The 26,915-nt window shown below is 34.7% G+C and overlaps 2 protein-coding genes across 7 annotated transcripts; both read right to left on the bottom strand.

The window, feature by feature from the left end:
* Nucleotides 1-1,379: 1,379 nt before the first annotated feature.
* On the bottom strand, nt 1,380-5,863 carry LOC146958465 (E3 ubiquitin-protein ligase XBAT33). 2 transcript variants are annotated; one of them, XM_085739987.1, is made up of 11 exons: nt 5,726-5,863; nt 5,387-5,563; nt 5,242-5,301; nt 4,778-4,849; nt 4,504-4,688; nt 4,142-4,302; nt 4,003-4,061; nt 3,868-3,914; nt 3,631-3,774; nt 2,746-2,837; nt 1,380-2,422 (listed from the first exon to the last, which is right to left on the bottom strand). In XM_085739987.1, exons 2-11 carry the CDS (start codon nt 5,561-5,563, stop codon nt 1,881-1,883), a joined length of 1,539 nt encoding a protein of 512 aa, XP_085596113.1. In that variant the 5' UTR covers nt 5,726-5,863; the 3' UTR covers nt 1,380-1,880. The 2 variants fall into 2 exon arrangements, with proteins under 2 accessions (XP_085596113.1, XP_085596112.1); XM_085739986.1 differs by lacking the exon at nt 5,726-5,863 and having other exon boundaries at nt 5,387-5,593.
* A 4,177-nt stretch (nt 5,864-10,040) lies between these two features.
* Nucleotides 10,041-15,800, bottom strand: LOC146958466 (homeobox-leucine zipper protein HDG1-like). 5 transcript variants are annotated; one of them, XM_085739984.1, is made up of 9 exons: nt 15,497-15,800; nt 14,165-14,391; nt 13,953-14,070; nt 13,029-13,712; nt 12,752-12,853; nt 12,457-12,669; nt 11,520-11,694; nt 11,054-11,421; nt 10,041-10,835 (listed from the first exon to the last, which is right to left on the bottom strand). In XM_085739984.1, exons 2-9 carry the CDS (start codon nt 14,380-14,382, stop codon nt 10,452-10,454), a joined length of 2,262 nt encoding a protein of 753 aa, XP_085596110.1. In that variant the 5' UTR covers nt 14,383-14,391; nt 15,497-15,800; the 3' UTR covers nt 10,041-10,451. The 5 variants fall into 5 exon arrangements, with proteins under 5 accessions (XP_085596110.1, XP_085596111.1, XP_085596109.1 ...); XM_085739985.1 differs by lacking the exon at nt 15,497-15,800 and adding an exon at nt 15,289-15,418; XM_085739983.1 differs by lacking the exon at nt 15,497-15,800 and adding an exon at nt 15,275-15,418.
* Nucleotides 15,801-26,915: the final 11,115 nt, after the last annotated feature.

Raw genomic sequence — 26,915 nt, forward strand, 5'->3', positions numbered from 1 at the left:
TCAAATTCTCTGAACAATTCGTCCTTAAGTAGAGTTCATTAACAACTTGAATTATGTCAGCTTCTATGTCTAGTTTTTATACCAATCTTCAGGTATTGTGTAGTATCATGAGTGTGTGTTGCCTAATGTAATTTCTTTCCGTTCAAAGCACTGATTGTTAGGTTACCAAGCTTACCAACTTTCAAGATAGCGACCAACTAGGTAAAGTAAAGGCATTTGGATTTCTTAAGCCAACCCCAGATTTTAAAATATTAAAAAAGAGCAAATTACACTGTCTTATAGATGCTTTAATTACACTTACCTCTTCTAATATATATATGCTCTTTTTTTCTCTTATACAAAATATATCAAAGAAAATTACATTCTCTTCCCTCAAAAGATAATTGATTTACATTTCCCTCCCCTCTTATTTTTTTGGTGGTGGCCGAGGTTCGAACCCCGGACCTTGCATATTTTATGCACTGTCCCTCCCCTCTTATGTTAAAATATAGGGTTAATTATGTTTTTGGTCCCTACAAAATTGCGACCTTGTAAGTTTAGTCCTTACTTAATTTTAATAGCATTTTTAATCCCTACAAAAAAAAATTTACTTATAATTTTAGTCCCTGCTAAAATAAATTTTGTTTAATTATCCTTAAACTCTTAAATTTTTTAACGATTCTTTTTATACAAGTTTAGAACACTATGAAAGGTTCATTTACTAAAATTTATAATTTTTTAACATGAAATAAATTAAATATGAATTTTTTAAAACGACAAAAGTTTAAGATATAAGTAACAAAAATATGGATGTAGAAATCAAATTTTTGCGATATTTTTTTCGGAGGACCTTTTAATAACGTTCTTAACACGCCTGTAAAAAATTGTTGAAAAACTTAAGAGTTTAAGCATAAATTAAACAAATTTGGATTGAGTAAGGACTAATATTGAGTGCAGAAATTTTTTGTAGGGATTAAAAATGCTATTAAAATTAAGTAAGGACTAAACTTACAAGGTCGCAATTTTGTAGGGACCAAAAACATAATTAACCCTAAAATATATATCTGCTCTTCTCAAAAAAATATATACATATGTTGATCTCTTGATAAACACTCTAGTCCATTAAAATATAATTAAATTTGTAATGCATATATTTTTTTCTATTTTTATTCACAATATCATAAACGTATAGTTTTAAATACTACTATGAACAATGAACCAATACAAGATAAAATAAAAATCTTGTACAAATTACTATTGCTGATAAGAATAAAAAGTTATACTAAACAATAACTATCATAAAAGTGCCCTTTGAAGAAATAAATCATATAAATCCGGCAAGATTAAAAGCTTGGCCTGTAACATTAAACAAACATGCATGATGCTTTCTTAAACTAGTATTTCAGCAGCAGAATGTAAACGTTGATGAAATCAACCTTACAGTCCAAAAGAGGTATTTATAATTTCATCAGCAAGTGGCTCCAGTTCCTAGATTTGTGCTTTGTAAATTTATAAAATTAGTGACAAACATGATATACTGATGCTCCTAATCTGTTACACAAGTTAAATGTTCTAGGCTTAAAAAACCCCTTTCTTTGATAAAATGAAATCCAATCACAATAAATCACAATCACTATCTCCCGGAACTGAAACTAATTTTACACAGGCTCTCCTACATATCATAAGAGAGCATGAAGATGATGATTGAGTATCTGAAATACCAAAGAATTGTATCTGTCAACTAGTACACAGCCTTCGAAGTAAAGGAGATCTGCAGAACCGTTTTTTGTCTTTCTGATATATCTACCTAGTTCCACCATTTGAGGCTGGTCAGTAAGACAAACTGTGGAAAGCTCTGTTGATAAAAAAATGTACCTAATATCCACAAGCACAAAAATAGTTCAAGCATTTATTTCCGAATTGCATTGGTGCTCCCTGCTGCAACTTCTTCTACCCCAAAACATGTTCGAGCAAGTTGTTTTATCCAGTCTCGGCCCTTCAATTTTATCCTGATCTGTTGTTGATGTCTGTGAATGACGAGGTGATTCGTCTCTTGTTTCTACGTCTCGTGGTTCAAATGATGGACACGAACCTTCGTTGCAGGTGCATAGAGGTATTGCCATAGATGGAAATGGACTACATGTAACGGGACAGAGTAACTCTGAAGGAACAGAATCAACACAGTTTCTTTGGATCTCTGGTGTGTGAGAAAGAGATGGCTGATCTATGTCGCGTGGATGTAACATGCATGGAGTGCAGAGGCCAAGAGACGTGTGTAATTTATTTTCTTTTGCTTGGGAACCTGGCAACTTGACAAAAGAGACAATTCCATGTCTACAAAGAGGGCAAGGGATAGAGCCAGGAGGGCCAAGCATTTCAGAAGAAACATTGCTTGTCGAGCAAAGATAGAGCGCACATCTCACACAAAGTTCATGTCCACATCCTGCACGTAAAATCTAATGGCATCACTTACACCATTATGCACTATGAAGTACAGACAGGGACACCAGACACGTCGGCACCAATAATATTTGAGAAAATGATATATTGCAGAGGATGAGAACACCACCATAATTCCTCATTTCATACACACAAAGGGGTGATAGATCAATTCCCTCTTACAGAATTATATTTCCGATTCCAACTTTACATTTTAGATTTTGGAAAGTAGTCCTAAGATAATTACTTCTTTAGGTTATGCATACATATTTTTACTGCAGAAGGCAAGCGAACAAACAGATATTCAAAAAGTATAGAATACAGTACCTTCTGCAGCCACTGAACATGGCCTCTCCAAGCATACAGCACAAAATTCAATCTCATCAGAGGAAGTTGTAGATGATCGTAATCCATACTCTCTGCAGTTATTTCAAACCAATCTTAGTCCTATTTTCAACATATGCATGTCCTTCACCTTTTCTCAACAATTGACTACAGAATATCCTTACACTAGGCTTGACTGCAATTTCGATTTTGTTGTAGAAGATTTTATAAATATAAGGGAGCTATGTGGGTTTTCATGACAGAGGAGAGGTTTTTCTAGTATACATTAAATGCAAGATAGGACAGTAATTTATCCTGAATATATTGTATAACGTCATTTCAAATTTTCACTTTGCATTCAATATATTTATATCTTTAACTAAAATAAATCGCATACACTGGCGATGCATCAAATGCCAACTATAACAGTCCATAACGGCTCAGAGTTGAACATCGATATTAGACAGCTAACAATCAAAGAACTAAGATATATGTAGTTCATCGTGTAAAAGACTCATGGAAGTTAAGAAGGCATCGTTTTATATTTGATATCTACTAAATGAACCAAAGTTTAAAAGGTGCAACAATCTTGTAATATACAATTCAGATTCTTTTTGTGCAGAGAAACTTAACGCTACACCCTGCCACACTGGTATGTCACTAGTTCAGGAACAGTTACTTTTTTTATTCTTTTCTCATTTAAATGAGGGGTGGTGGAGGGAGTCATACATGCCAAGGGGTTCTGCTAATTATGATCACCAATAATCTGCCAAAAATATCTTCTTAATTGTTGCTATATCTGTTTGTTAATTTGATTATCTAAATAATTTTCACACTAAACAAAGTTGGATAGACTCGCAGAAACAGACATAGTGAATTGCAAAATACCTGGCTATGTTGAGAACACTCATGAGAGGCAAGGACAGGTAATTTGAATGAGGGAAGGAAGGTGTTACGGCATCAGAACTGGGTGCCAGCAACGGTTCAAGCCAATGACGCCCCCACATCCGAGCAATATCAAGGGGAAGCCACCTAAGGAAGGAAGAAAGAAAATCAAGTTAGTATTGATTTGTGATAATAAAGCAAGTGAAAGTTTGAACTCAAATACCCTTTGAAATGAATTACCCGTTGCAATTCAAAGACATCCGACTTGCACCTCTTGCAAGGAGGATCTGAAAAAGAAAAACATTATTGTAGGATTCAAAGGAAAGAGCCAGAAGGTATATCAATATCATGCATCAAATCTGAAGCAATCCTTACCTGACAGCATTTTAAATTTCCCCCACATGCGGCGTAATGCAAAGGAGTGCTTCCAGCCCCTACATCAAATTACATTACTCAAGTTGAAAGGGAAAAACACAGAGGAATTTAGCAATAGCATATAAAACAAAAGATATACCTATTAAATCCATTGATGTTCCATAATGAAATGTCACAGAAGACATATTTGCATTAAGATCAAGTAGCAGTAGCACACAATCAAAGTATCCATTTAACGAAGCCATATGAAGGGCAGTGATACCACCATCAGCTGTCTTATTTACAAACTTGGACAAAGCACTGCACTGGAATAAAGTAAATAAATTGCTAGAATAAAACACCGACAAATAAAAACTATAGTTAAGTCAGGCCTTAAAATGTTACAGGAAAGAACACCAAAATTAAATCAATCTCACCATTTACACAATTAAAGTATCTATACTTATTCAAGTGGGAAATAATATGTAATTGCATATTACATAATGAAAAGGAAAGTTGTACCTTTGTTCATGTTTGCCTTTCACATTTGATCCACCACCTTGTTCAGCATCTGATCGAGCATGTATCACATCATAAGGAGCACTTGGAACAAAGTCAGCCACAACAAGTCTAATACATCTTACATGCCCGTTCATCGCTGCAAAGTGAAGAGCTGTCCTCCCACTAAGATAATCAGCTCTCATAACCTAATATTGAATAGACCACACACTAGTGATTCTTAAAATCAAACTTGCATCATAAAAAACAGGAAGAAAAAAAAATTAACAGAACTCACATTGCATCTGAAGAGTAAAAGTGTTTGTACAACTTCCCAATGACCATATCTACAAGCTTGCATCAATGCCGTCTTCAAAATTCAAATCAACGATCAAAATAAACCATATTTTTCAGTCAGTAAATCAAACACATGTATTAAAAATAAAAAAGGGGTGGATACATATATCCAAAAAATTCTAATATATCTAATAATTCAAGCTTCATGTTATGGGACTGACATCTATTGATCGATGCTAGATCCAATATCAATCTGATTGCTTATCAATTATCATAACACACACACACACACTCATAACAGCAATTTCGCCGAATAGAATCATATCGAAATATTGAAAATGTATATTTTAATTTCATCAAATATTTAAAATTTACCACTAAATGTAACCATCTAATCCATTAAAACCATTATATCATGCAATTCATGATTCAAATCATAAGAGGGACATAAAGAGAGAGTGGTACCTGGCCAGAATAATTTCTTGAATTAACATCAGCTCCATTCTCAAGCAACAAAGCAACAATCTAAAACCAACCCATGAAAGAAAAACAAATAAATAAACAAACTTTGAAGAAAATAATCAAAAGGGTTAATCTGAATAATGAAAACCTCGTTATGACCCTTTGCAGATGCAAAATGAAGAGGAGAATTAAGACCACCAAAAGTGGAGTATTTAGCAAGATAAGGATTACAATTCAAAAGCATCTTCGCTTCCACAAGGTCACCATCCCTCGCCGCAGATACCAGTCTCTCGCCAGAAGCAGAACATCCGAAAGAATTACCCATCTAAGGGACACAAATAAAAAGGTCAACGTTGGAAAACAAACTCAACAAAAAACGTTGTAATAATATGTTTGTTTTGTTTTGTTTTGTTCACGTAATGTGTGTTGTGAAGGTGGTGATGATGACGTGGAAGGTGTGTGTGAGTAAGTTGGTTGAAACTTTAACCTCTTTGATTGTGATATGTGAGTGTTGTGTTGTGTTGTTACTTGTTACATGATCGCTTCTTTGTTTTGGCTGAACCAGGGGAAAAAGAGTTTATTTTCTCTTCTTTTGTTCTTTTCTTTCTTCTAACTAATTTGGTTGCCACTTTCACTTTAATGTTTTTTAAAATAAAGTTGGGTCTTTTAGAACCTAGTCTATTTAGCTTATATAAAAATTGGTTGGACAGGTCTAGCCGATTGGGATCATCTTTCTTTGCATTACATATTGGTATAAAGTTTTTACGGCAGTTTAACAATGATTAATTTCCGTCGAAGAATTTTTGGGACATATAAGGTGGTTCTTCTCTCTTAACTAGATTTTTTTTATATGTATGAGGTAGAAATCGAAATCGTGGTATCATACTTTAGGGGTCTAAGACCCTTCCCACTTGGTTCAATTTATCGTTGGTTATTGTTGACTTGCTATCAACATTTTTATGATTTTTGAAAAAAAATAGTATTAATAAAATTTTTAAAATTATCATCAATGTTAAAATTCATTAAAAAAATATTTATTTAAATATGTAAATTTAATAAAAAAGAGATTCAATTAACTCAAAAATTTAAAGTTTATAAATTATAAATTTGATTAAACTGATGGAATAAAATTTGTGTTTAATTGATAATCAATTTTTTTTTAGGGGAATTGATATTCAATGGTAATTCGAAAAGTATTTATACTTGCCTCCAATCATAACTTTTTAAATAGATACTCCCTCCGGTCTTATATGTAAGTAAATATTCTTTTTTCAAGTTCATTGAATAATTAATGTATCTAGTCTATATTGTAAAACAAATATATTAATTATTCAATAAATCTAAAAAAAGAATCTTTTCTTATATATGAAACTAGAGGGAGTAATGTGTATCCCAATAACAAGTATTGAAACAGTTTAACCATTTATGTTGGCAGTTTGGCTAGAATGAGCCTAACAAATATATTTATTGTCACGACTATCACTCGGTTCAAAGAAAACATTTTTGAGTAGCTTTCAAGTTTGGCCAAATTAAAACATTTGGGTTTGTAGTGTTAAAGATTGACAAAATTACGGCGACTCACCATAATTTTGATATAAGTTGTACTTCTTTTTTTTTTTTTCAATAAAAATTTATTCTTTAAAGCTTCATATTTTGCCAAATTCACGGTCAATTGTGGTGGTTAAATATTTATATTTATTTCTTCAAGTTGTCATGTTATAGTTACAAAGTTTCAACAAGATGACATAATATTGCAAATGAAAGAAGAGTAGTGTGTGTGTATATATATATATATATAGGGATGATAGGCCTTTCAAGTTGTTCAACCCTCTAAAATAAGTTAATCAAGAGTTAACTCGGATCCAAATTAAAAACAAAGGTCGGGTCGTAACAAACGATAGATTTTGTGTCATCAGAAGTTATGATCCGATCAATCCAAGAAACTTTTGATCAATGCAAGAGACTTATAAAGCAACTTTCATATGAATCTACGGTCGCTGAACAATGTAACCACTTTTATAACGGTCAGATCTAGAGTGTATGTTTGACTAGACCATAACATCTACGATGCAAAATTTAAAATTGATCAAACACCTTTTGGATAGAATTATTTTCCAACTAGGGGGTATCATTAGTACGTAGGGTGCATTATAAAGTTTATGGGCCATGAATCAAGGCGCATTAGGAATTTTACTTCATATATACTCAGCCTGGCTCCATTACACACCCAATGAGAACTGATAAGTGTCAAAATCTTGCAATGAATATTCACAACAAACAAACCACAATCAAAGGGTAGTTGGGTTTTAGATGACAACTATTGAGTGCATTCAAGGATCTTAATATCAAAGCGTTCAACAAAATAAAGCAAAGTTTCAATCATATATGAATGCAGAACGTGCAATTTGTTGTGGATACGTTAATATGGTCCAAGTGAGCGAGCCAGTAGTAAAACTTTTCTAACAACGACTATCACTCACTTTGAAAGGTGATTTGCTGGCTAGTGCAGATGGAAACTTTACAGTTTGTGCTAGATTCAAATGGTCAACAATTTTCAACAAGATGTCAGAGAGTAAGATTATCATTGATTCTAGTAACATGTAGCAACATGGGAAAAAATCAACATGGGAAAAAAATCGACCTTCTCATGTTCATGTCCATGTCTGATGTAGTACATGATAAAAGTGTTAATTATCTTGTAAGAAAAGTCTAATGTACTGCTAAGTGTTTGCTTGTTAAGATTGAATGAGTGAGAATGTTCGTAGAGTTAAAGTTTTGTGGACAATGTACAACCTTATAATAGTATATGGTATATGTTCTTTTAAAGGATAGTACTGTGAGGAGAGATAACTCATAAATTCTGCATTATATATCTATTTTCACATACGTATAGCTCTTACAAATTTTTTAAAAATAGTAATTTTTGCCTATAAATGTGTGATGTTTTTTTTTTTTTTTTTAAGGAATAGTGTGATGTGTTGTGATCACTATAATATTTGAATTTATCCAATGTCTTTTTTTGTAAATAATTGTATAAACCAAATTGACTAGCAACCAATACATTGGGGACTAAATTAACTAACTAAAGACACATTTAAAGATCAAAATGACTAATGAAAGACACTTTTAAGTTTGTGTTTGTCATTTTAATACATTTAAAGACTACTCATATTACTTAAAACCAATTAAGGATGGAGGCACAATCTATAATAACATAGGTCTTTATTTGTCATGTCATTTATTTTTAGTGTATTAAATTCTAAAAAAAATTGTTTTTCAAAATTAAGTGCAGGTCATTGCCCACAGTCCACACATCCCACAATGTGAGGATACATAGTCCCTTTGGAGGACAAGTTGTCTAGTACTAGAGATACTCCAACTCATTAAAATTAACAAACTAGAAGAAAAATGCAAACCTGCTTTTTTTCTTTCTTTCTTTTCTATACCTCATAATGACCTAGCCACCATGATAGTAGCTTTATGTGACAATAATATTGTCACAGTCAACAAAATCCCCTTGAAAGTTGAAACACAACACGGTTTCTTGGCTAACCATAATGCCCATATTATTGCACACCAAATTAAAGTATCCATCTAGTGCTCTTCAATTTGTTTCCTTAAAGTAGTAGCATCCCAAACTGTAGAAAATTACTAGTACTAACAAGTTCTATATGTTCATAATTACTACCTAATAGGTCACCCTATTTGTGTAAAATCTAGTTCAATTGAGCTATTGCCACCCATAATGGTCCCATGAATGGCAGCTAATTATTCTTTGGGCTTGGTATATCATAGGAAAAAAGATTAGCAAGATCCCTAGGAACATGGCAAAATAATTATTTTATCATTGTTAATACCTCATTTGTCTTTTTTTGTTGGGTAGCTATAATACCTCATCCTTCAAAAAAAAGCTATAATACCTCATTATATATCTAATATAAATCGAAGAAATTTGAGAATTAATAAAGATTTAGAAAGGAAGAAAAAAAACTCAATAGAAAATTAACAAAAATGTTTAAAAAATATATGTACGCAGTTCCTTCCTACTTATGCTATGCATCTTTCAAAGCATCTTGAGTCCAAAAAAAAAATCTTACATTGAGTCAAAAGAAATCTTGCAAAGCGGGAATCACCACAAAAATTCAAGGATATTGTGCATTTTTTTTTAAATTGAATGAAATTAAAACAATGGATAAAAACCAAGCAAGTATACTAGATTTTTTTTTTTTTTTTTTACGTAAGCAAGTATACTAGATATTATGATACAGAACCTACTCACACAAATACAATAAAAGCTTGATTAAAAATATATATTGAGATTACATAAGACACCATACTAGAATGCACACTTTCATTATGTTTGAATTCAGGATTGCACACTTTCACCTGAATTTGCACTCATGACCTTGCAATTTTTGTGTGAATAAAATGATGTTTGTCACTTCATCCACCAATAAAAAAATAAAATTAGGAAAATCTCTTGAATAGTTAGAAGTTAATAGTAATTTCCAACTTTTCTCCCCACGAGATAACTTACTCTTATGAGCAATTAGAAGAATCTCTAGAACGTCTAACATTTCAGGTAAGGACGGTAGAATCCAAAAACAAACTTGTCTTCTAAAATGAAAGAAACAAACACAATATCGTTTCACACTACTTATTAACACTTGGCATAAAATGGTTATAAATTTTTTGTTAACTTCTGGAGGAAAAGGTGATAACGACACCATTTGAAATTAAAATAATTTGAGCATACCAAATAAATGAACAATAAAAAGAAAAGAAAATTTATCACAAAAATATAAAATACCAAAACATGAAAAATGCATTAAAAAAAAAGTCATAATAGTTCAGCAGTTCCCATTTGCAAGTTGCAACTGTAAAGGACGGCATTAATAACAGAACAGACACATATGTTTTGGATATGTATGTAAGAATGCAAAGACTAACTCGCAGGTCAACAAGTCAATACCCGAACCACCATTACTAGAAAACTTGTTTGCACTCTCACAAAGTGCATGCATGCATCACCATCAGCAACGCCACGAGTTCCTTTTTTCGCGGTTCGTTCTTGACTCGAAACCTTCCTTAAGCAACCCTTCCTATACAACCAAATGTATAACCCCTTTCTCACCAGTTCAAAAAATTAATAAAACCAAAAAACAAGTTCACAAAACAAGGTGTATCAGCATTGCATTAACAAAATGGATTTGTTATGCAACTCTAAGTGCAGCTTTGATCTTCTGAATGGTGCATGAGATGAGATTATTCACAGTATCAACTGACTCCATTGTGAGCTTGGCAGTTGGAAGACTATTCACCAGAATTTGGAATCCGACTGTGAGCAAACTTCCACCACCATCGCCAGCACCACCTTTCTGTAAAGTACCATTTGACATGCCGTAGCCAGAGGGATCATTACCATCAGGAACAATCGCAAAGCCTGAAGGCAAGAGTGCAACATATGCAGAATCTCCACCACTCATCACCACATTCAATGATTGCCCGTCAACTGGTGCATACACCACCACCGAGCAAGATGTATCCATCCAAGTTTCTTGCAGAATCAACATGCTGCTATCATTCGCATTAACAGCCTGCAAAAACAAAGATTCTTGGTTTTAGATGTATTCATATTCATATGAAATCAACATGCAAACAATAGTCTGACGCTAACTCAATCACCCAAAACCGATCCTAACTCAATCTCATAAAACCAACTTACAAGGAGGATTGTTTAAGCTTTATAAGTCCTATTTATGATTTCTCTATAGCTAACGTATGATTTGGATTTAAACGGATAAGTAAAACTTACATTAGCACGAAGGAGAGAAACGCAGTTTCCTTGCCCTTGACCTTTGGCAATGTGAACCATCTCTTGCATGGGTCCACCATTAGACAAAATGTCCCACTCGCTTCTAAGCCTTTCATCACGCAGAAAATCAAACAGTCTTTGTCGTGAAACTGGCATCCAAACAGATGTTGCAGCGCTAAGCACGATACCGGGAGGCTCGCCAGGGTCATCAACATTTTTCCTAGTCATAACTCTCATGTCATCACTCAGAGTCCCCATTTGGAGGCTGTCCCATTTTCTAGCAGATGAAGCACAAACCCCAGAACAGAAGTTGTTGGTCATACGTTGTGCCAGCTTCAACATGCTTCTTCTACCAGCTTGGCTCAATGCTGCAAAATCAAAATGCCAAATTTACACCATTTAATTAGTAGTTAACAAGTGATTAGAAAATATAACGATTTAAATTCATGCATGTGATTTGTTTTACCGGTGTGATCATCGTTTGAGATGGAAGAGGACATGAGGATAGCCAAGCCTTCACACTGCCTTTGGAGGGTGGCGATCCATCTATGAGCGCCAAATCCAAAACCAGAAATAAGCAACGGACGATAGAGTTGGTGAACAACACTCTCATCATACTCCCAGTGCTCAATCCAAGTGACCTACAACAATGCAACTTATTTTCTGTTATTATCCAACATACTCGTTGCAATTATACAGAAATATTAACTATTTCAGAAAATGTTGACATAATGCCCTAGGCTAATTATAAATTAATAACGTATGTAAGATGTTTATATAGGATTGAGTTTAAATACAAAATTGATACAGATGTCAGAAGGATAGAGGTGAATCCCGACACACTTGGCAGATTATAGAATTTTCATAATTATTATAGTAAATTATAAAATCTGTCTAATTATATTAAAAGGCACAGATTAACACAACACATGTCTCCATTATATTTTATATAGCATTAGCAGCAGAGAACTGGATCCAGGTCATATTGGTCTCGTACACAGTAAAAAACAAATATTTTATACTAAAGGAGACAAGAATAGAAGCATCAACTGTATTGTTTATACAACAAAGATTGAAAAATCCAAGATTTAAAATTTTCATGCAGTTTTAAATACTAAAAGATGCCAAACAGATATATGAAGTTTCAAAGCTAAACAATATAAGCCTTGATTCACTAATCTCTAGGAGTACTAGAAGTGGACAATCTAAGTACAAACAATAAGCATCTTCCCAAGTAAACAAGTAAAAAAACTACCAAAAAACTGATTTTTCAGGCAAATTTCAACCTTATTTCAACCTTATTCTATTTAGATATAGCAGTCTCTATATAGAAAACACACTTCAAAGTACAAAAAACGCAAGATAAAAGAAAGAGATAAAAAAAAACTTGTATTAGCACTTACCTTGGAGTAACCATTTGGCATATCCTGCACAATACAGCCAGAAGGAAGTCTTCTACAGCTTATGAATGGTTGTGCATTAGAAGGATCATGACCAATCTCAACAGAAACATCAACCACGGCCCATACACCTTCTGCATGCTGCTTACAGAACCGAAGGATTCTCACTTGACGAACAGGGACTAGTGGTGAAAGCAATTGAACCTCAGTATGCATCTGAAATTGCATAATCCTAGTAAGCTCTTGCAAACCAAGGCACATTGAAGCAAACTTATATACAGCAACGAAAAAAACGTACCAAATGTATAGCACCATTTCTTGTTCCACCGATTCCACCAGATAAAACATCAAGGTTGGCAGATCTAGCAATCATAGACTGAAACATATCTGCGTATCGATTCTATTCAAGAAAAGTATAATCAATTAAAACAATATACTAAACAAACCTGCAGAAACTTTGATGGTAATTAAAAAACAAAAACTATATCACTCAGAAAATGTTGGCTACAAAATTTCCTATCAAAATCGGTTAAATTACAAAGAAGACTAAGAGGTTGAGTATTTGATAATCATACCGCATCCATCAAAGTTTCCACAAGTGCTAAACTGTTGATTATTACTATCCCGGTTTCTCTCGTAGCTTCAGCGACAAAACCAGCGGGTTTAGGACCAATACAAGAAGAAATCAACCGTGCATACTCTTCTTGATTCAATATGTCTCTCTCTCCATCCAAGCCCTTAATCCAAACAGGACTATCTGTCTGAGCCATCTTTAATAATTCATCCATAGCAGCCAATGCAAGATCTATTAGAGCCGATCTCTCAAGCTGAACATCACTGCTACTTCCCATCAATCCCATTGGTGAACTAATACCAGGCATTGAGCGACCATCTCCGAGATCAAGTCCCATTGGCAAAGGATTGCCGAGGGAGCTTGAACCACCACCAAAACCGTTCCTTCCGATACCAAGTTCCAGACCAGAATTTGAGGATGGTAGAGCCATGGGATTAGCCAATGATGATATTGGTTTGCCAAGGAACTTGTTTGTTAAGGCACATATACGGTTCAATTCGTCCTTTAGACGAGCGTTTTCAATTCTAATCTGGTGCTCTTCGAACAATATTTGGCCAGGAATTGCTGGTCCACCACAGTTGTTGCATATTGGATTCACCATTGCTTCTTTCATCATGCTATTCTCCCCTCTTAGCTTGTCATTTTCCTGCCTAAGCATTATGTTCTCATGCCTTTCCAGTTGAGTCTGATTCAACAAAAAAAAAGTTAATTGTTACAAATTACAGTATCTATATTAATACAAATGCAATAACGGTTGTGTTTAACAAGTTTTTAAATCACGTTTGTAATCTTTGATATTATGGAGAATCACATACAAAAGCGGCTTAGGCAACCTTGTTGTGGAGACATTAAAAACCTTAATGCCGCAACTCAGATCGCGACTGCAGATTTTTAAAAGAAAATGGAACATATATTTAATACTCACCTTCATTTGGGTTCGACGATTCTGAAACCAGAATTTGACTTGTTTATTTTCCAAGCCAAGTCTCTTGCTAAGATCCAACCTTTGTTTTTCATCAGGATGAGGACACTCCTTGAAGAAACTAAAAAAAAAAACAATAAGAGAAAAATGGATCAATCACAGAACCACATTAGTTAAGAACTAAAAACAATGGCAAGAAATTGATATAAACATACGATTCAAGCTCTTGAATTTGATTAGGAGTGTGTCTGTGGTATCTCTTCTTCCTCTTGCGCTGACCATCATCACCACCATCCTGATCATCACCAGATATTCCTTCAAGATCAAAGTTATCGCTTCCGGACCGGCTTTCATACTCATCCTCTCTCATTCTCCCAAGCAGACCAGTATCTAAGCTATCACCAGTGAGACCAATCTCACTCTGCCCCTCCATTTTTCTTTGCTGTAGAAAATAGTCTCATCAGCAATAACAAAAAATAATGAATGAATAATTAAATAACCAACATGCAAAATCAAATCCAAAAACAATAAAGATTAATAAACCATAAAACAAGATATAAGATTAAGCATACAGTTGATAAGAAAGAAGATGGATTTTGCATTGAACTAGAAAAGGGTATAGAAATATCAGTGACAAGTCTTGCAACCTTACAGGAACTGTTCACACTCTCAAACCCCATAAGAAAAATAAGATTTTTTTTTATCTCCTAAAACTTGTCTGAGAAGAATACTACTCTCTATTCCTTCCATTCTGACTCTTATGTACTCAAGTTTATTTTTTTAATACCAGCAATCGTCACTATCACTTTTGCCAATGAACTTTTCAGTTTTTGATTCCACACAACCCTTTGACTTTTTGACTCAGATTAAGCCAAAAACTGACAAAGATTGAATTTTTTGATTAAAAAAGTAGAAAATAAGCAAAAAGCTATTTCCTTGTCAACACCCCACAAACAAGACTTTTATCTTTTCTTTCTCTCACTTCAGCCTAATCCAGAAAAAACAGATGAAAAAGGTTACAACAGGACAAGAAGAAAGTGTCTTCCTTTCTGATCCAACAAGGTTCACACATGCTTCTCATGTCTGAACCCACAACAGCAAGAACAGTGACACATAAGGGAAAGAAAAAAAAGTCTCTAATAATTTTCTAATATTTCACACTTGACCAATTTCTTGTCAGTATTGAGAATTTTGACAGAGACCCTGAAAGAGAAAATCCAAAAACATTGCATGGAAGAGAAAAAAAAGAATTTAATCAAGGATTGTCTTTCTTTTTCTTTTTTTGTAGATAAAAAAAGACATCAAAATAAGGTAACGAAAAAAACCTTATCTTACACACATGTATCTCATAGTCATATTCACACACAACACCAAATCTAAGCAAAAACAACTGGTTGACATTTCATTCTCTCTCTTTATCTTTCTCTTTCTATTTCTCTCTCCTCACACAAACAAAACACAACACTGATGATGTTATAAGTGAGAAACAAAGAAATGAAGAAAAGTTAGATGGTTACAAACCAACCAAGGTACGAAGAAAATGATACCTTTTAATTTGACAGTGAGAAATGTAAAAGGACCCAAAAACAAATAGGACTAATGGGTTCCACAGGAAAAGAAAAAGTTATGATTTTTATTTTCTTTTCAAAATGAAAATTAAATTTATGGTTGATGAATTTGACGGTAGCTGCATTTAATATTAATAATGGTGAAAATCATTTATTTTGATTTCAAAAAATCATAAATATTTTCAATTAAATCAGCACTAGACATTGGTATTTGATACTATTATTATTATTTTTCTTTAAAATGAATGTGTTTTGTTGAGATTGTTGTCACAGTTTTGGATCTGTGGAAGAGAAAAGGACAGATAGAATAGTATTATAGTGTGTGACATAAAAAATGGTATCTAAATTGAATAACAATATTAAAAAATGATAGTGGAGCTGACTTACAGTGACTATGTGAGGTAATCAGAAAGTCAATGACTTTTTTCTATCTTGATATTTGTTTTTTGTTGCTATCACAAAACCCCTTTTTAGCTTTGAAATTGAATCATCCAACACAATCTCCTCTCTGAATCTTGTCAATGCCAGCTTCTTCACGCATATGTGGTCTCTTCCCCTTCTCAATATTTTTATTTCTCTCTCTTAATGGTAATTTTTAGATGATAGTTTGTCGATTGGAAATGTTGACTTGTACCCTTAAGATACAAGTTAATGAGTTAAATGTAGGAATTTTTTGTTGGAATTCATGCATTGAATTTAATTTGATAACTTTTACCCCATCCCATCCTAAATATAAGAAAATGTTCTTTTTTTTTTCTAGTAACAACTTTTATTATAATTAACAATTTTTCCTTGTAACAACTTTTATTACTATTTGTAACAAGCCTATTACTAATCCATTATTTCATTGTCTACATCATGTTGTTATCGATTACATCGTTATTGTTTCGTTAATTTATTATCCATATTTAATTAAGTTTAAGGTTAAAATAGTAGAATAATTTTAAAATTTCTCTCATCCCCTTACGAAACAAACACATTTTTAATTAAAATATTTTCCCTCATCTCTCCTCCGTTAAAATCCATCTCCTCCCCTCCTAATTCTCGTACCAAACGAACCCAAAAGAATTAACGGTGAGAAATTTTTTAGCAAGGTATAGTTTTTTTTTAGCAAAGGCAAACTTAGGCCATTTCATTAATGATTAAAGAGTACAAGTAATCGGGTACATCATATAAAATATTGGGGCTAGGATGGGATAAGGAAGCTCTTGCTAATGAATGAGCAACCTTATTTGCTTGCCGCCTAACATGATTCACAACAAAACCAGTGTGAGATGATAACAAATCCTTACACTTAGAGGTAATGTCTCCAAGCTCATTTTGAGGCACTTGATGGGAATTCACTATGTCCACAATAGTTCTGCAATCGGACTCAAAAATGACAGAGGGCATGTCATTATCTAAGGCAAATTTCATGGCCTCAAATAAACCCCAAGCTTCAGCTTCAGCAGGGAGTAAATTGCAGTGAGTAAAATTCGACATACCGGACACAAAATGACCAGTTGAACTGCGGAAGCAAAAGCCATAACCTGCTGCCGAGTTGTTGTTGAACAACGCACAGTCAACATTGCATTTCAAGTGCGAGGGTGGAGGCTTGGACCAAGAAACCGTGTGCTGCATAATCTGACCATGGTGCTTGTGTTGTTGCATATACCGCCATTCGTTGAGGGAGTCTTTCGCTCTTTGAACAATGATTGAGGGGGGCGAGTCAGAATTCTCCCAAAGCTTAGAGTTACGATTCTTCCACAAACTCCAAAGAACCATTGACGCCATAAACTGTTTTTCGGTATTCAGCCTGTCAAAGAAATGGAATAAGAGTGTAGAAAAGTCATTAGCGGTGGGAAGCATATTTCGGATAGTGTCATCCAGTTGCAGCAGCTCCCAGTAAGCAACAGCTTTAGCGCACACAAAGAAGAGGTGTGTGTGCGTTTCAGCCGATACATCGCAATGCACACACGATTCAGAACAAGGAATCCCCTTCTGAATTAAGCGAGATCGAGTGGGGAGGCAATTATGAGATGCACGCCAAAGGAAAGATCGAACTTTAGGAGGGACTTTTTGCTTCCAGATAATGTCCCAGTTCTGATCCGGAACAGCAACATCTGTCACATTTGCTGCAAGAGACATACAATGAGAATATGCCGATTTAACGGAGTAGGAACCATCAACCGTAAATTGCAAAACATAAGAATCTACAAGATTTTTGTTCCGAAGGGGAATAGCAAGAATTGCTGCAGCATCATTGTAATTGAAGATAGCATGAACAAGAACATTGTTCCAAGAGATCCGGTCAGGATTGAGTAAATTCTGGACAAGAAGCTCACCCATGGAAGGAGGAGGAATAGTGGAGGGTCTGAGTGTGGGGAGAGAACGAATCCAAGGAGCGTTCCAAACATTGATATGAGATCCATCGCCAATCCTCCATCTATAACCCGATTTAATAAGGTCTTGAGAACTCCATATGCTCCTCCAAGTATAGCTTGGATTGTGACCAATATTGGCTACCAAGAAATCCCGACGAGGGAAATATTTAGCTTTGAGAATGCGAGTGAGTAAGGAGCTGGGTTCTGTGAGGAGTTTCCAACCTTGTTTACCGAGCATGGAAAGATTAAAGGCTTCCATATCACGGAATCCGAGATTAAAGGCTCCCATACAATAAGAAGGAATTGCTTGAGCTACAGATTTGATGAGCACCTATTTACCCGCTCTAGAAAGAGATTTAGCACTCCATGATTGGCATTTTTTCCATATCCGGTCTTTGATATAATTAAAAATGGACTTCTTGTTTCGACCGACCATTGAAGGGAGCCCTAAATACTTTCTGCTCCCTATGTTCGATGTCACACCAAGACACGTGGTGATGCCATTAATAATATCAGGTGGTGTGTTACGGCTGAAGGCTATGGCAGACTTGTTAAAATTAAGAGCTTGGCCAGAAGCATTTTCGTAGCACATGAGGATGTCTTTGAGACAACTAACTTCAGCTGGAGTTGCTTGGCAGAAGAGAAAGTTGTCATCCGCAAAAAGGAGATGACTAACAGGAGGAGCTGCATGGCACACGCGGATTCCATGTAACTTACCGGAAAGCTCGTTATGACGAATCAAAGCTGAGAGGCCCTCGGCACAAATAATATAGAGATAAGGTGATAGAGGACAGCCTTGTCTTAGGCCTCTTGTAGGTGTAATCGGTCCAATGTGGTCCCCGTTGAATAGGACGTGATAATCAACTGAAGTAAAACACATCCTCATCCAACAAATCCATTGGTCACAAAATCCCATCTTACGCAAAACCTCTTGAAGATAGCTCCAACTAACACTGTCAAACGCCTTGGAGATATCAAGTTTCAGTGCTACTTCCCCCTTATTGCCTGCATGCTTACAACGCATATGGTGTAAAATTTCAAATGTTGAAAGTGCGTTATCCATGATGGAACGCGAAGGGACGAATGCTGCTTGCTCCGGAGAAATGAAGCTTCCGATTAAGGGGCGAAGACGGTTAGCAAGGACCTTCGAAATAATTTTGTAAAGAACGTTACATAATGAAATAGGACAGAGGTCTCTAATAGATTCAGGATGATCACCTTTGGGTGCTAGGACAATATTAGTGTTGTTGAGGTAAGACGGGAAAGAGCCCGCTTCAAGCCAGGAGCAAGTCGAAGTGAAAATGTCATTACCTATATCATCCCAAAAGTGTTGATAGAATCCCGGATTTAGCCCGTCAGGACCTGGTGACTTGTCAGGATGCATACTAAAAATAGCTTCTTTGAACTCTTCAGCTGTGAACGGTTAAGTGAGAATAGTATTGTCATCCGGAGTTACACGCGGTTGAATACACGCAATAACAGGTTGATGGTCACCTTAAATGGCATGGAAGAGATTTGAAAAATATTCATAAATGTGGGCACTCATATCTTCCTGGGAGGTAAGCCAAGATCCATTTGGGTGTTTTAGCTTTGTGATCGTATTTTGCCGGCGACGAGACGAAGCTGTGGAATGGAAAAATTTGCTGTTAGTATCACCGTCCTTGAGCCAATAAATTTTTGAACGTTGTCGCCAATAAACGTCCTCTTGAAGCAGAAGATTTGCGAGGCTGTTCTGGAGTTCAAGGAGCCGAGGATTTTCAGAGGCATCAGGAGAAGCACGCATAATTTCAATCTGATTTTTAAGCTGCGTTTTCCGTTGATTGAAGTGCGGGTGGTTAGCCTTGCTCCAAAGTTTCATATCCTCAACACAATAATTAAGCTTAGTAACAATATTGTTGGTTGGATAGTAACTCCAGTTATCTTCGACATAGTGTGATAAGTCTGGTTCAATAAGCCAAGAATTATTGAACCGGAAGCTGTTGTAGGGTGTACGCCATGCTGCCGGGTCAAGCTGAAGAAGAAGTGGTGCGTGGTCAGACATGGGGGCCACTAAGGTTTGCAGCGAGTTATGAGGAAACAAATTCTGCCAGGGGGCTGAGCAGAGAGCTCTGTCAATACGTGCTTCTTTGGCATGACTAGTACCGATACTCTTAAACCACGTGAATTGGTATCCAATGAGGGGAAGATCCGTAAGGCCACAATCAGTAACAGCTTCTTGAAATCCTTGAATTAACCAACGGGGTCGGTCAGGTCCCCATCTTTTATCAAAAGGAGATAAGTGGTCATTGAAGTCTCCTATAATGCACCAAGGATCATCAGACTGAGTGCGTAGAGATCGAAGAAGATCCCAAGAATTATGTCGGCGATCATGTTCCGGATAGCCATAAAATGCTGTGAGGCGCCAAGGACCTTTGATGGGGTCTTGGATAGACATATTAATGAAATTTTGTGAATAACTAGTAATAGAGCAGTGTGCAGAATTACGCCATAGAACAGCCAAGCCGCCGCTACGGCCAATGCAGTCAACAGAAAAATGATGATCAAAGCCAACAGAATACTTCAAACTGGAAATTTTATTATTATTGCATAAAGTCTCAATGAGAATAACAATGTCCGGTTTATAGACACGGACGAGGTCTTTGATACAGGGAACTGCCTTGACATTGCCGAGGCCCCGACAGTTCCAGGCTATAACATTCATGACTCCCGGCAGGCCTGGGAGCCAGGCGCTGCCGATAAAAAAGGTTCGCTAGAAGAGGACGGTTTTGCTTGAACAACCTCCATTGGTGTTGACTAAGTATTGCTTTTTTCATGTTGCAAAGCAGTAAGTGATGGTGTGGGGCGCACAAATGATGAGTCAGCAGACAAAGAAGCTCCAATTAATTCAGCACGTGACCGTTTTGTATTACCCTGGATTGTTGAAGTACTTTCCTCCTCCAATAAAGTCTCTTCATGAGGTGATAAATGGGATTCTGTCTGTTTAATGCATCCTGAAGGACGAATTAAATTGGGATTCTTCAGCAGGTCAGCTAGGCTGACCGTTTTGACAGGTGAGGATTCAAAAATTAATGCTTTTCTGTTACTGTTTATCTGGTCAACTGTAACGTTTCTGGCCGCCCTTGGCATCAAAGCTGACGGTGGTAACCACTCCTGGCCTTCCTCCCGGAGCCAGCGAGAACCTCTGCCTTCGTTCTTCAGTTTTTCGACGCGTAACTCAGGCCCCCAGTATCTTAATCCATCATCTGAGTCTACCGAATACAGTTTGTCACAATAATCCTCGATGTGGCCTAGAGCTCCACAGTAGTAACAGAAATTACCTAGACGTTCGTACTTGAATTTGACAATTTGCGAGTCCCCTCCTGTACGTCTGATTTTCTTTTGTCTTTTGAGTGATTTGGAAACGTCAAGCAACACTCATATGCGCATATATGATCTGAGATGATTGGCACCGTTTTTGACATCATACTCCAAGAATTCGCCAATGAAATTCCCCAGGTGTTTCCCCACTCTTTCTGTCATAAAGCCAACAGGAACATCATGAATACGAACCCAAAAGGGTACTGATTGTAGAGGCACACTTTGCGCAGGTGTGTTATCTGGGAGAGTATTGAGGATCAGTAGGTTGTTGTCAAAGTACCAAGGACCTTTTTTGAGAATGGTTTGCATATCACGGAAGTGGAAGAATTTGAATGTGAAAAGGTTTGGCTCAATTTCCTTGATATTAACCCCTCTTCCTGGATGCCAAAATTCTGCCATTTTCGTTGTCATCATGTGCCCTCTAATTGGTTTATCAGTAAGGAATTTCCCCACAAGACAAGCACTGGTGTCAGCAGTATTGTTAGGAATATCCTCAATTGGAATTTCGAGTTCCTCCTCTTCGTCACTTAGGGATAGGTTTGGCATGGATGCCATTGAAACAGAAAAGATGAAAACTTCTCACAGGGAGAGAAAAAAGAAACGTCTCACCAGTAGATGGGAGAGAATAATAGTTTCCTAAATAGATGTTATTGTTAGCAAGGTATAGTTGATGTAAATATGTTAATCAAGCGCATAAGATCCTAATGCAAGCAGTGTGAAATTCAAATTTTTCTTTATTAAGTTTAATTTATAAGGACTAAATTAAATTTGGTATTTTCATCAATAAATTTAAAATAAAATTAATAATGTCAAGAGATTCAAAGACAGTGACGAACTTAAGGGAGATTAGTCACTTTAGTCCTTGAATAGGAAATGAGTCGTCACTTTAGTCCATTAATGCAGATAAATTGCAAAATAATCCCTGAATGTAGACAAATTTTTCTTTATTAAGTTTAATTTATAAGGACTAAATTAAATTTGGTATTTTCATCAATAAATTTAAAATAAAATTAATAATGTCGAGAGATTCAAAGACAGTGACGAACTTAAGGGAGATTAGTCACTTTAGTCATTGAATAGGAAATGAGTCGTCACTTTAGTCCATGAATGCAGATAAATTGCAAAATAATCCCTGAATGTAGACTCTGTTAGTCAATTCAGTCCCTGAATGCAGACTCCGTTAGTCTATTTAGTCCCTGAATGTAGACCCCGTTAGTCACTTTAGTCCCTAAAATTGACCAACATAGTCTACATTCAAGGACTCTTTTGCAATTTCTCTGCATTCAGGGACTAAAGTGACTACTCCTTTCCCATTCAAAGACTAAAGTGACTAATTCCCTCGAACTTAATCAATAGTTTTCAATCTTAAAAGATTGTTTTGAAATATTAATAATGTGAAAGAGAAGATTTATGATACTACAATTTGATAGATCAAATGGAGTATTCTCTCCGATTCATATTATATGTTACTTTATAAATCAAAAATTATCTCAAAACATAATTTTTTTTTCTTAGGTTTTTTATTTTCTTTAAAGACGTGTTTGGTGTCCTAGTGAGCTTAGTTCAGTTGATAAGTTTGATGCATAATATATACAAGGTCTAAGGTTCAAAACCCGACCACCACAAAAAAAAAAAAAAGTGTTTGATGGTCAGGATAGAGAACAGGATAAATTTCTTCTATAGTATAATCATATTTGAAATATTATTGCACATTAAATGCGTGTATTTTCTCGGTCAACGTTCAATCCTAGTTTTTTGTGGGAGACTCGCACATTTTAATAGAATCAACATTTGTTGGTCATGGTCGTTTTACAATATTTGAACAAAAAAACTATCGTAATAAAATATCTATAAAATATTACTTTTTTTTTTGCTTAATTTAAATTTTAGTCCTCATATTTTCACTCACTCGCGAAATTAATATCTCAATTTTAAAATCACTCATGATATGCACTACCAAAAAAATCCACTCATAACATAATTTTTTTCATTTTTTCCTTAGGTTTTTTGTTTTTATTAAGGACCCGTTTGCTGGTCAGGATAAGGGACAAAATAGATTTCTTCCACTTGATATAATCATATTTAAAATATTATTGCACAATAAGTGCGTATTCTCCCGGTCAACATTTAAACTTAGGTTTTTGTGCGAGACTCGCACATTTTAATAGAGTCAACATTTGTTGGTCATAGTCGTTTTACAATATTTGAACAAAAGAAATTCCGTAACAAAATATCTAAAAAATTATTACCTTTATTTTTTTCTTAATTTTAATTTTGGTCCTCATATTTACACTCACTCGCAAAATTGACATCTCCGTTTTAAAATTACTCTGTTTTTCCCCCGCCCCCATATTTTTTACTAAAAAAATGATAATGCAATATATTTTAAATATCATTTCATACTTTTTTTTATCTATATATGATGAGTCAAACGCCACATGAAGGCTCAAAAACACGAAGGGTATTGTTTTTCTTCTTTGAGAAACCAAAATATACTCTGTGCAACTGCGAAGATTGATTCCAAAAACATTTTTCAATGACATATTTCCCTTAAAAAATTAATGATATTTATTTATTCCATGCACTGTCATTGTCAAGTTAAACTTTTTATTAATTTGACACTTTTGACAAAATCATGCTCCATATGTTCTTAAGTGCATGTCGCATTTTTACAATATACACTATTGACATAACTTACTTTGACTATAATTTTTAACTAATATTTAAATAGAAATGTTAGCATGTAATACGTTGTTCGATTCGTCTTAATGAATACTTTCGAAATATGATTTTTTTTTATAATTTATTAATATAAATAAATAATTAAAGATATTAATGTTCGTCGTCGTGAGCGTAAATCAATTGCTAGGGACAATATATGGTAATGTGTAGAGACCAAAGTTTGAACTCCAGACACCCCACAAGTGATTGACTGTGACATTTGTCTATGAACGAAGTTTTTTTATATAAATATTTTGACACATTCTTAATTTTTTTTGAAAGAACAAAAATCTTATTTTTTAGAAAAATCTAATAATAATATATAATATTAATATATAAAAATCGTACTTCAGTCAATTCTCATAACTGTCCTTTATTATATTCATGATTTTATGTGATTAACGGTAATTTTACAAAATATTAAATTAATTTGTTTGCTCTTTATTATCTTTTTTATCCAATTCCCATATAAGAAAAAAACAATGTATTATGACATCTATATTATATATAAAGAAAACTACCCCTTTCAGCACACTTTTGGGTTGAATTTTTCTTTTCAAAAACACCTTTAATTTTTAATTTTAATTTTAAATACAAATAACACATGTAACAAATAGATAAGAGTAAATTTAGTTTAAGGAGAAAACTTACGCACAATTCCTTATGAATTGTTCTTACAGTTAGCCAGTTATAAAATAACACGTAGATTATTAATCCATGTCACTAATCGTCGCCGTTAACCCTCTTTTACCTCCGTTAACCACGGATCAAACTCACAAAATCTAGCACAAAACAAAACTCATGTTACTTTTTTATCAGCCGATTTTATGTTATACATATGTGTTGTTCCCCTCAATACAACTGACAAAGATTGCCAAGTATTTTCATATCCCTTCCACAAAAAACAATATTTTCATATTATTTTATTACTTCCACAAAAAACAGTATTTCCATATTATTTTATTATTTTATTAATTTTAAGTTATTCTTCCTTAGCCTTTGATCAATTGTGACAAATGTGAGCAAAAAATAATGGTAAAGATTGAACTTTAAATCCTCTAAAAAAAGATTAGTAACAAACGTGAGCAAAAAATAATGTTAAAGATTGAACTTTAAATCCTCTAAAAAAAATATTAGTAACAAACGTGAGCAAAAAATAATGTTAAAGATTGGACTTTAAATCCTCTAAAAAAAAAAGATTAGTAACAAACGTGAGCAAAAAATAATGTTTAAGATTGAACTTTAAATCCTCTAAAAAAATATTAGTAACAAACGTGAGCAAAAAATAATGTTAAAGATTGGACTTTAAATCCTCTAAAAAAAAGATTATTAACAAACGTGAGCAAAAAATAATGTTAAAGATTGGACTTTAAATCCTCTAAAAAAAGATTAGTAACAAACATGAGCAAAAAATAATAATGTTAAAGATTGGACTTTAAATCTTCTGATAAAAAGATTAGTAACAAACGTGAGGAAAATATAATGTTAAAGATTGGACTTTAAATCCTTTAAAAAAAGATTAATAACAAACGTGAGCAAAAAAATAATGTTAAACATTGGACTTTAAATCCTCTAAAAAAAGATTAGGACTCAAAATATTTTAGAAAAAGATTTGTCAGCACTATATTAAATATTAATAAGTAGGGTTCTCACAGTTAATAGTTCATTCCTGCATTGTTTAGTTTTTCTCGACCTCTCTCAACCCTCTGCATCAGAATTCAGAATTAACCTGTTTAGTTTCTTTTTCTTTCATGTTACAACTAATCAAAGTCGATTAATTTTATGGATTATATATCTGACGTTGATGGTTTATAAGCGATAATGATTCAAATTGTTTACGATTAATTTTAAGAATTATTAGACTTTACTGGTTGACAATTGCTTATACAAACTATGACAGCGTGGCTTTTTATTTTATATAAAGTGAACCGTGGTTTTTTTAATTATTAAATAAAGGGAAAATAAGCAATAATATCACCTGCCGTTAAGCTCCTTCCATTGTCGTTTAAAGGAATAAAAGCGTTGCTTTTTTCTTTGTGGTTCGAAACGTTCTACATGTATACAATTGATAAACTGCTCCCTTGGCCCCCATCCAATATCCAACAAAATATAGTGAAATCAAAGTGTTAAAACCATTCAAACAATTCAAAATTGTTAAACGATAGTCACACTCATGTTACCAACAACTAAAAACAGAAACACTAGAAAGCTTCAAACAACCATCTGTTATTTTTGGTTACATTCAAACCACCATCTGAGAGGCCATAAAAAGAGAGGACCGCTAAGAAATATGGATACGAACACCGACACCAGATACAACACGGATACTAACACGCCAATAACGTTGATAATTTGAGAAAATCACATAATTTAGGGTAATTATATTTGTGGATGCGGATGCAACACGTGTTCAGACACATCCAATATGAGGAGTGTATATGATTCTGATAAGTGCTCAAAAGTAACATATTTTATGTGTTAATCTAGGCATTTTAGTGATTTGTTCTGCAAGTTATCTAAGGAAAAGCTACCATTTGATTGTATTTGTACCATTTATGCTTTACATGCCTGATTCTACCCAATTTATGCAGGAAATGACAAGCAAGGACCAAAGAAGGAAGCTCCTGAACCAAGGTCAGTACGCTTAAGCGTCCTCAGCACGCTTAAGCGTACAAAATGTCGAGAGCAGCTTTTTGGACGCTGTTGGTACGCTGTTGGCACGCTTCCCAGATTTAGAGAGCACGCTTAGGCGACCTCAGCTCGCGTAAGCGTGCAAGTTCCAGAGAGCACCCATTCTGCACTCTATTAGGACGCTTTTGGTACGCTCCCACAAAGTTCAAGCAGCACGCTTAAGCGACCTAAGAACGCTTAAGCGTGCAAGTTCCAGATAGCAACTCCTTTGCACGCTTCCTGCACGCTTCCGGAACGCTTAAGCGAAGTCCTTCATCTGCAGAAGA

The sequence above is a fragment of the Medicago sativa genome, chromosome 1 (genome assembly GCF_051527215.1).
Source record: "Medicago sativa cultivar Bolivia chromosome 1, Bolivia_mono, whole genome shotgun sequence".
Classification (NCBI taxonomy): Eukaryota; Viridiplantae; Streptophyta; class Magnoliopsida; order Fabales; family Fabaceae; genus Medicago; species Medicago sativa.

Bases quoted from the DNA above. Each gene is read 5' to 3' on its own strand.
- LOC146958465 (XM_085739987.1), bottom strand. From the start codon at position 5,563: ATGGGTAATTCTTTCGGATGTTCTGCTTCTGGCGAGAGACTGGTATCT. The intron at 4,689-4,777 runs GTGAGTTCTGTT...ATTCAATATTAG, and splicing joins TTTTACTCTTCAGATGCAAT to GTTATGAGAGCTGATTATCT. The intron at 4,303-4,503 runs GTACAACTTTCC...ATTCCAGTGCAG, and splicing joins AAAGGCAAACATGAACAAAG to TGCTTTGTCCAAGTTTGTAA.
- LOC146958466 (XM_085739981.1), bottom strand. From the start codon at position 14,629: ATGGGGTTTGAGAGTGTGAACAGTTCCTGTAAGGTTGCAAGACTTGTC. The intron at 13,713-13,952 runs GTGAGTATTAAA...TTGTTGAATCAG, and splicing joins ATCGTCGAACCCAAATGAAG to ACTCAACTGGAAAGGCATGA. The intron at 12,670-12,751 runs GTACGTTTTTTT...ATGCAATTTCAG, and splicing joins GAAATGGTGCTATACATTTG to ATGCATACTGAGGTTCAATT.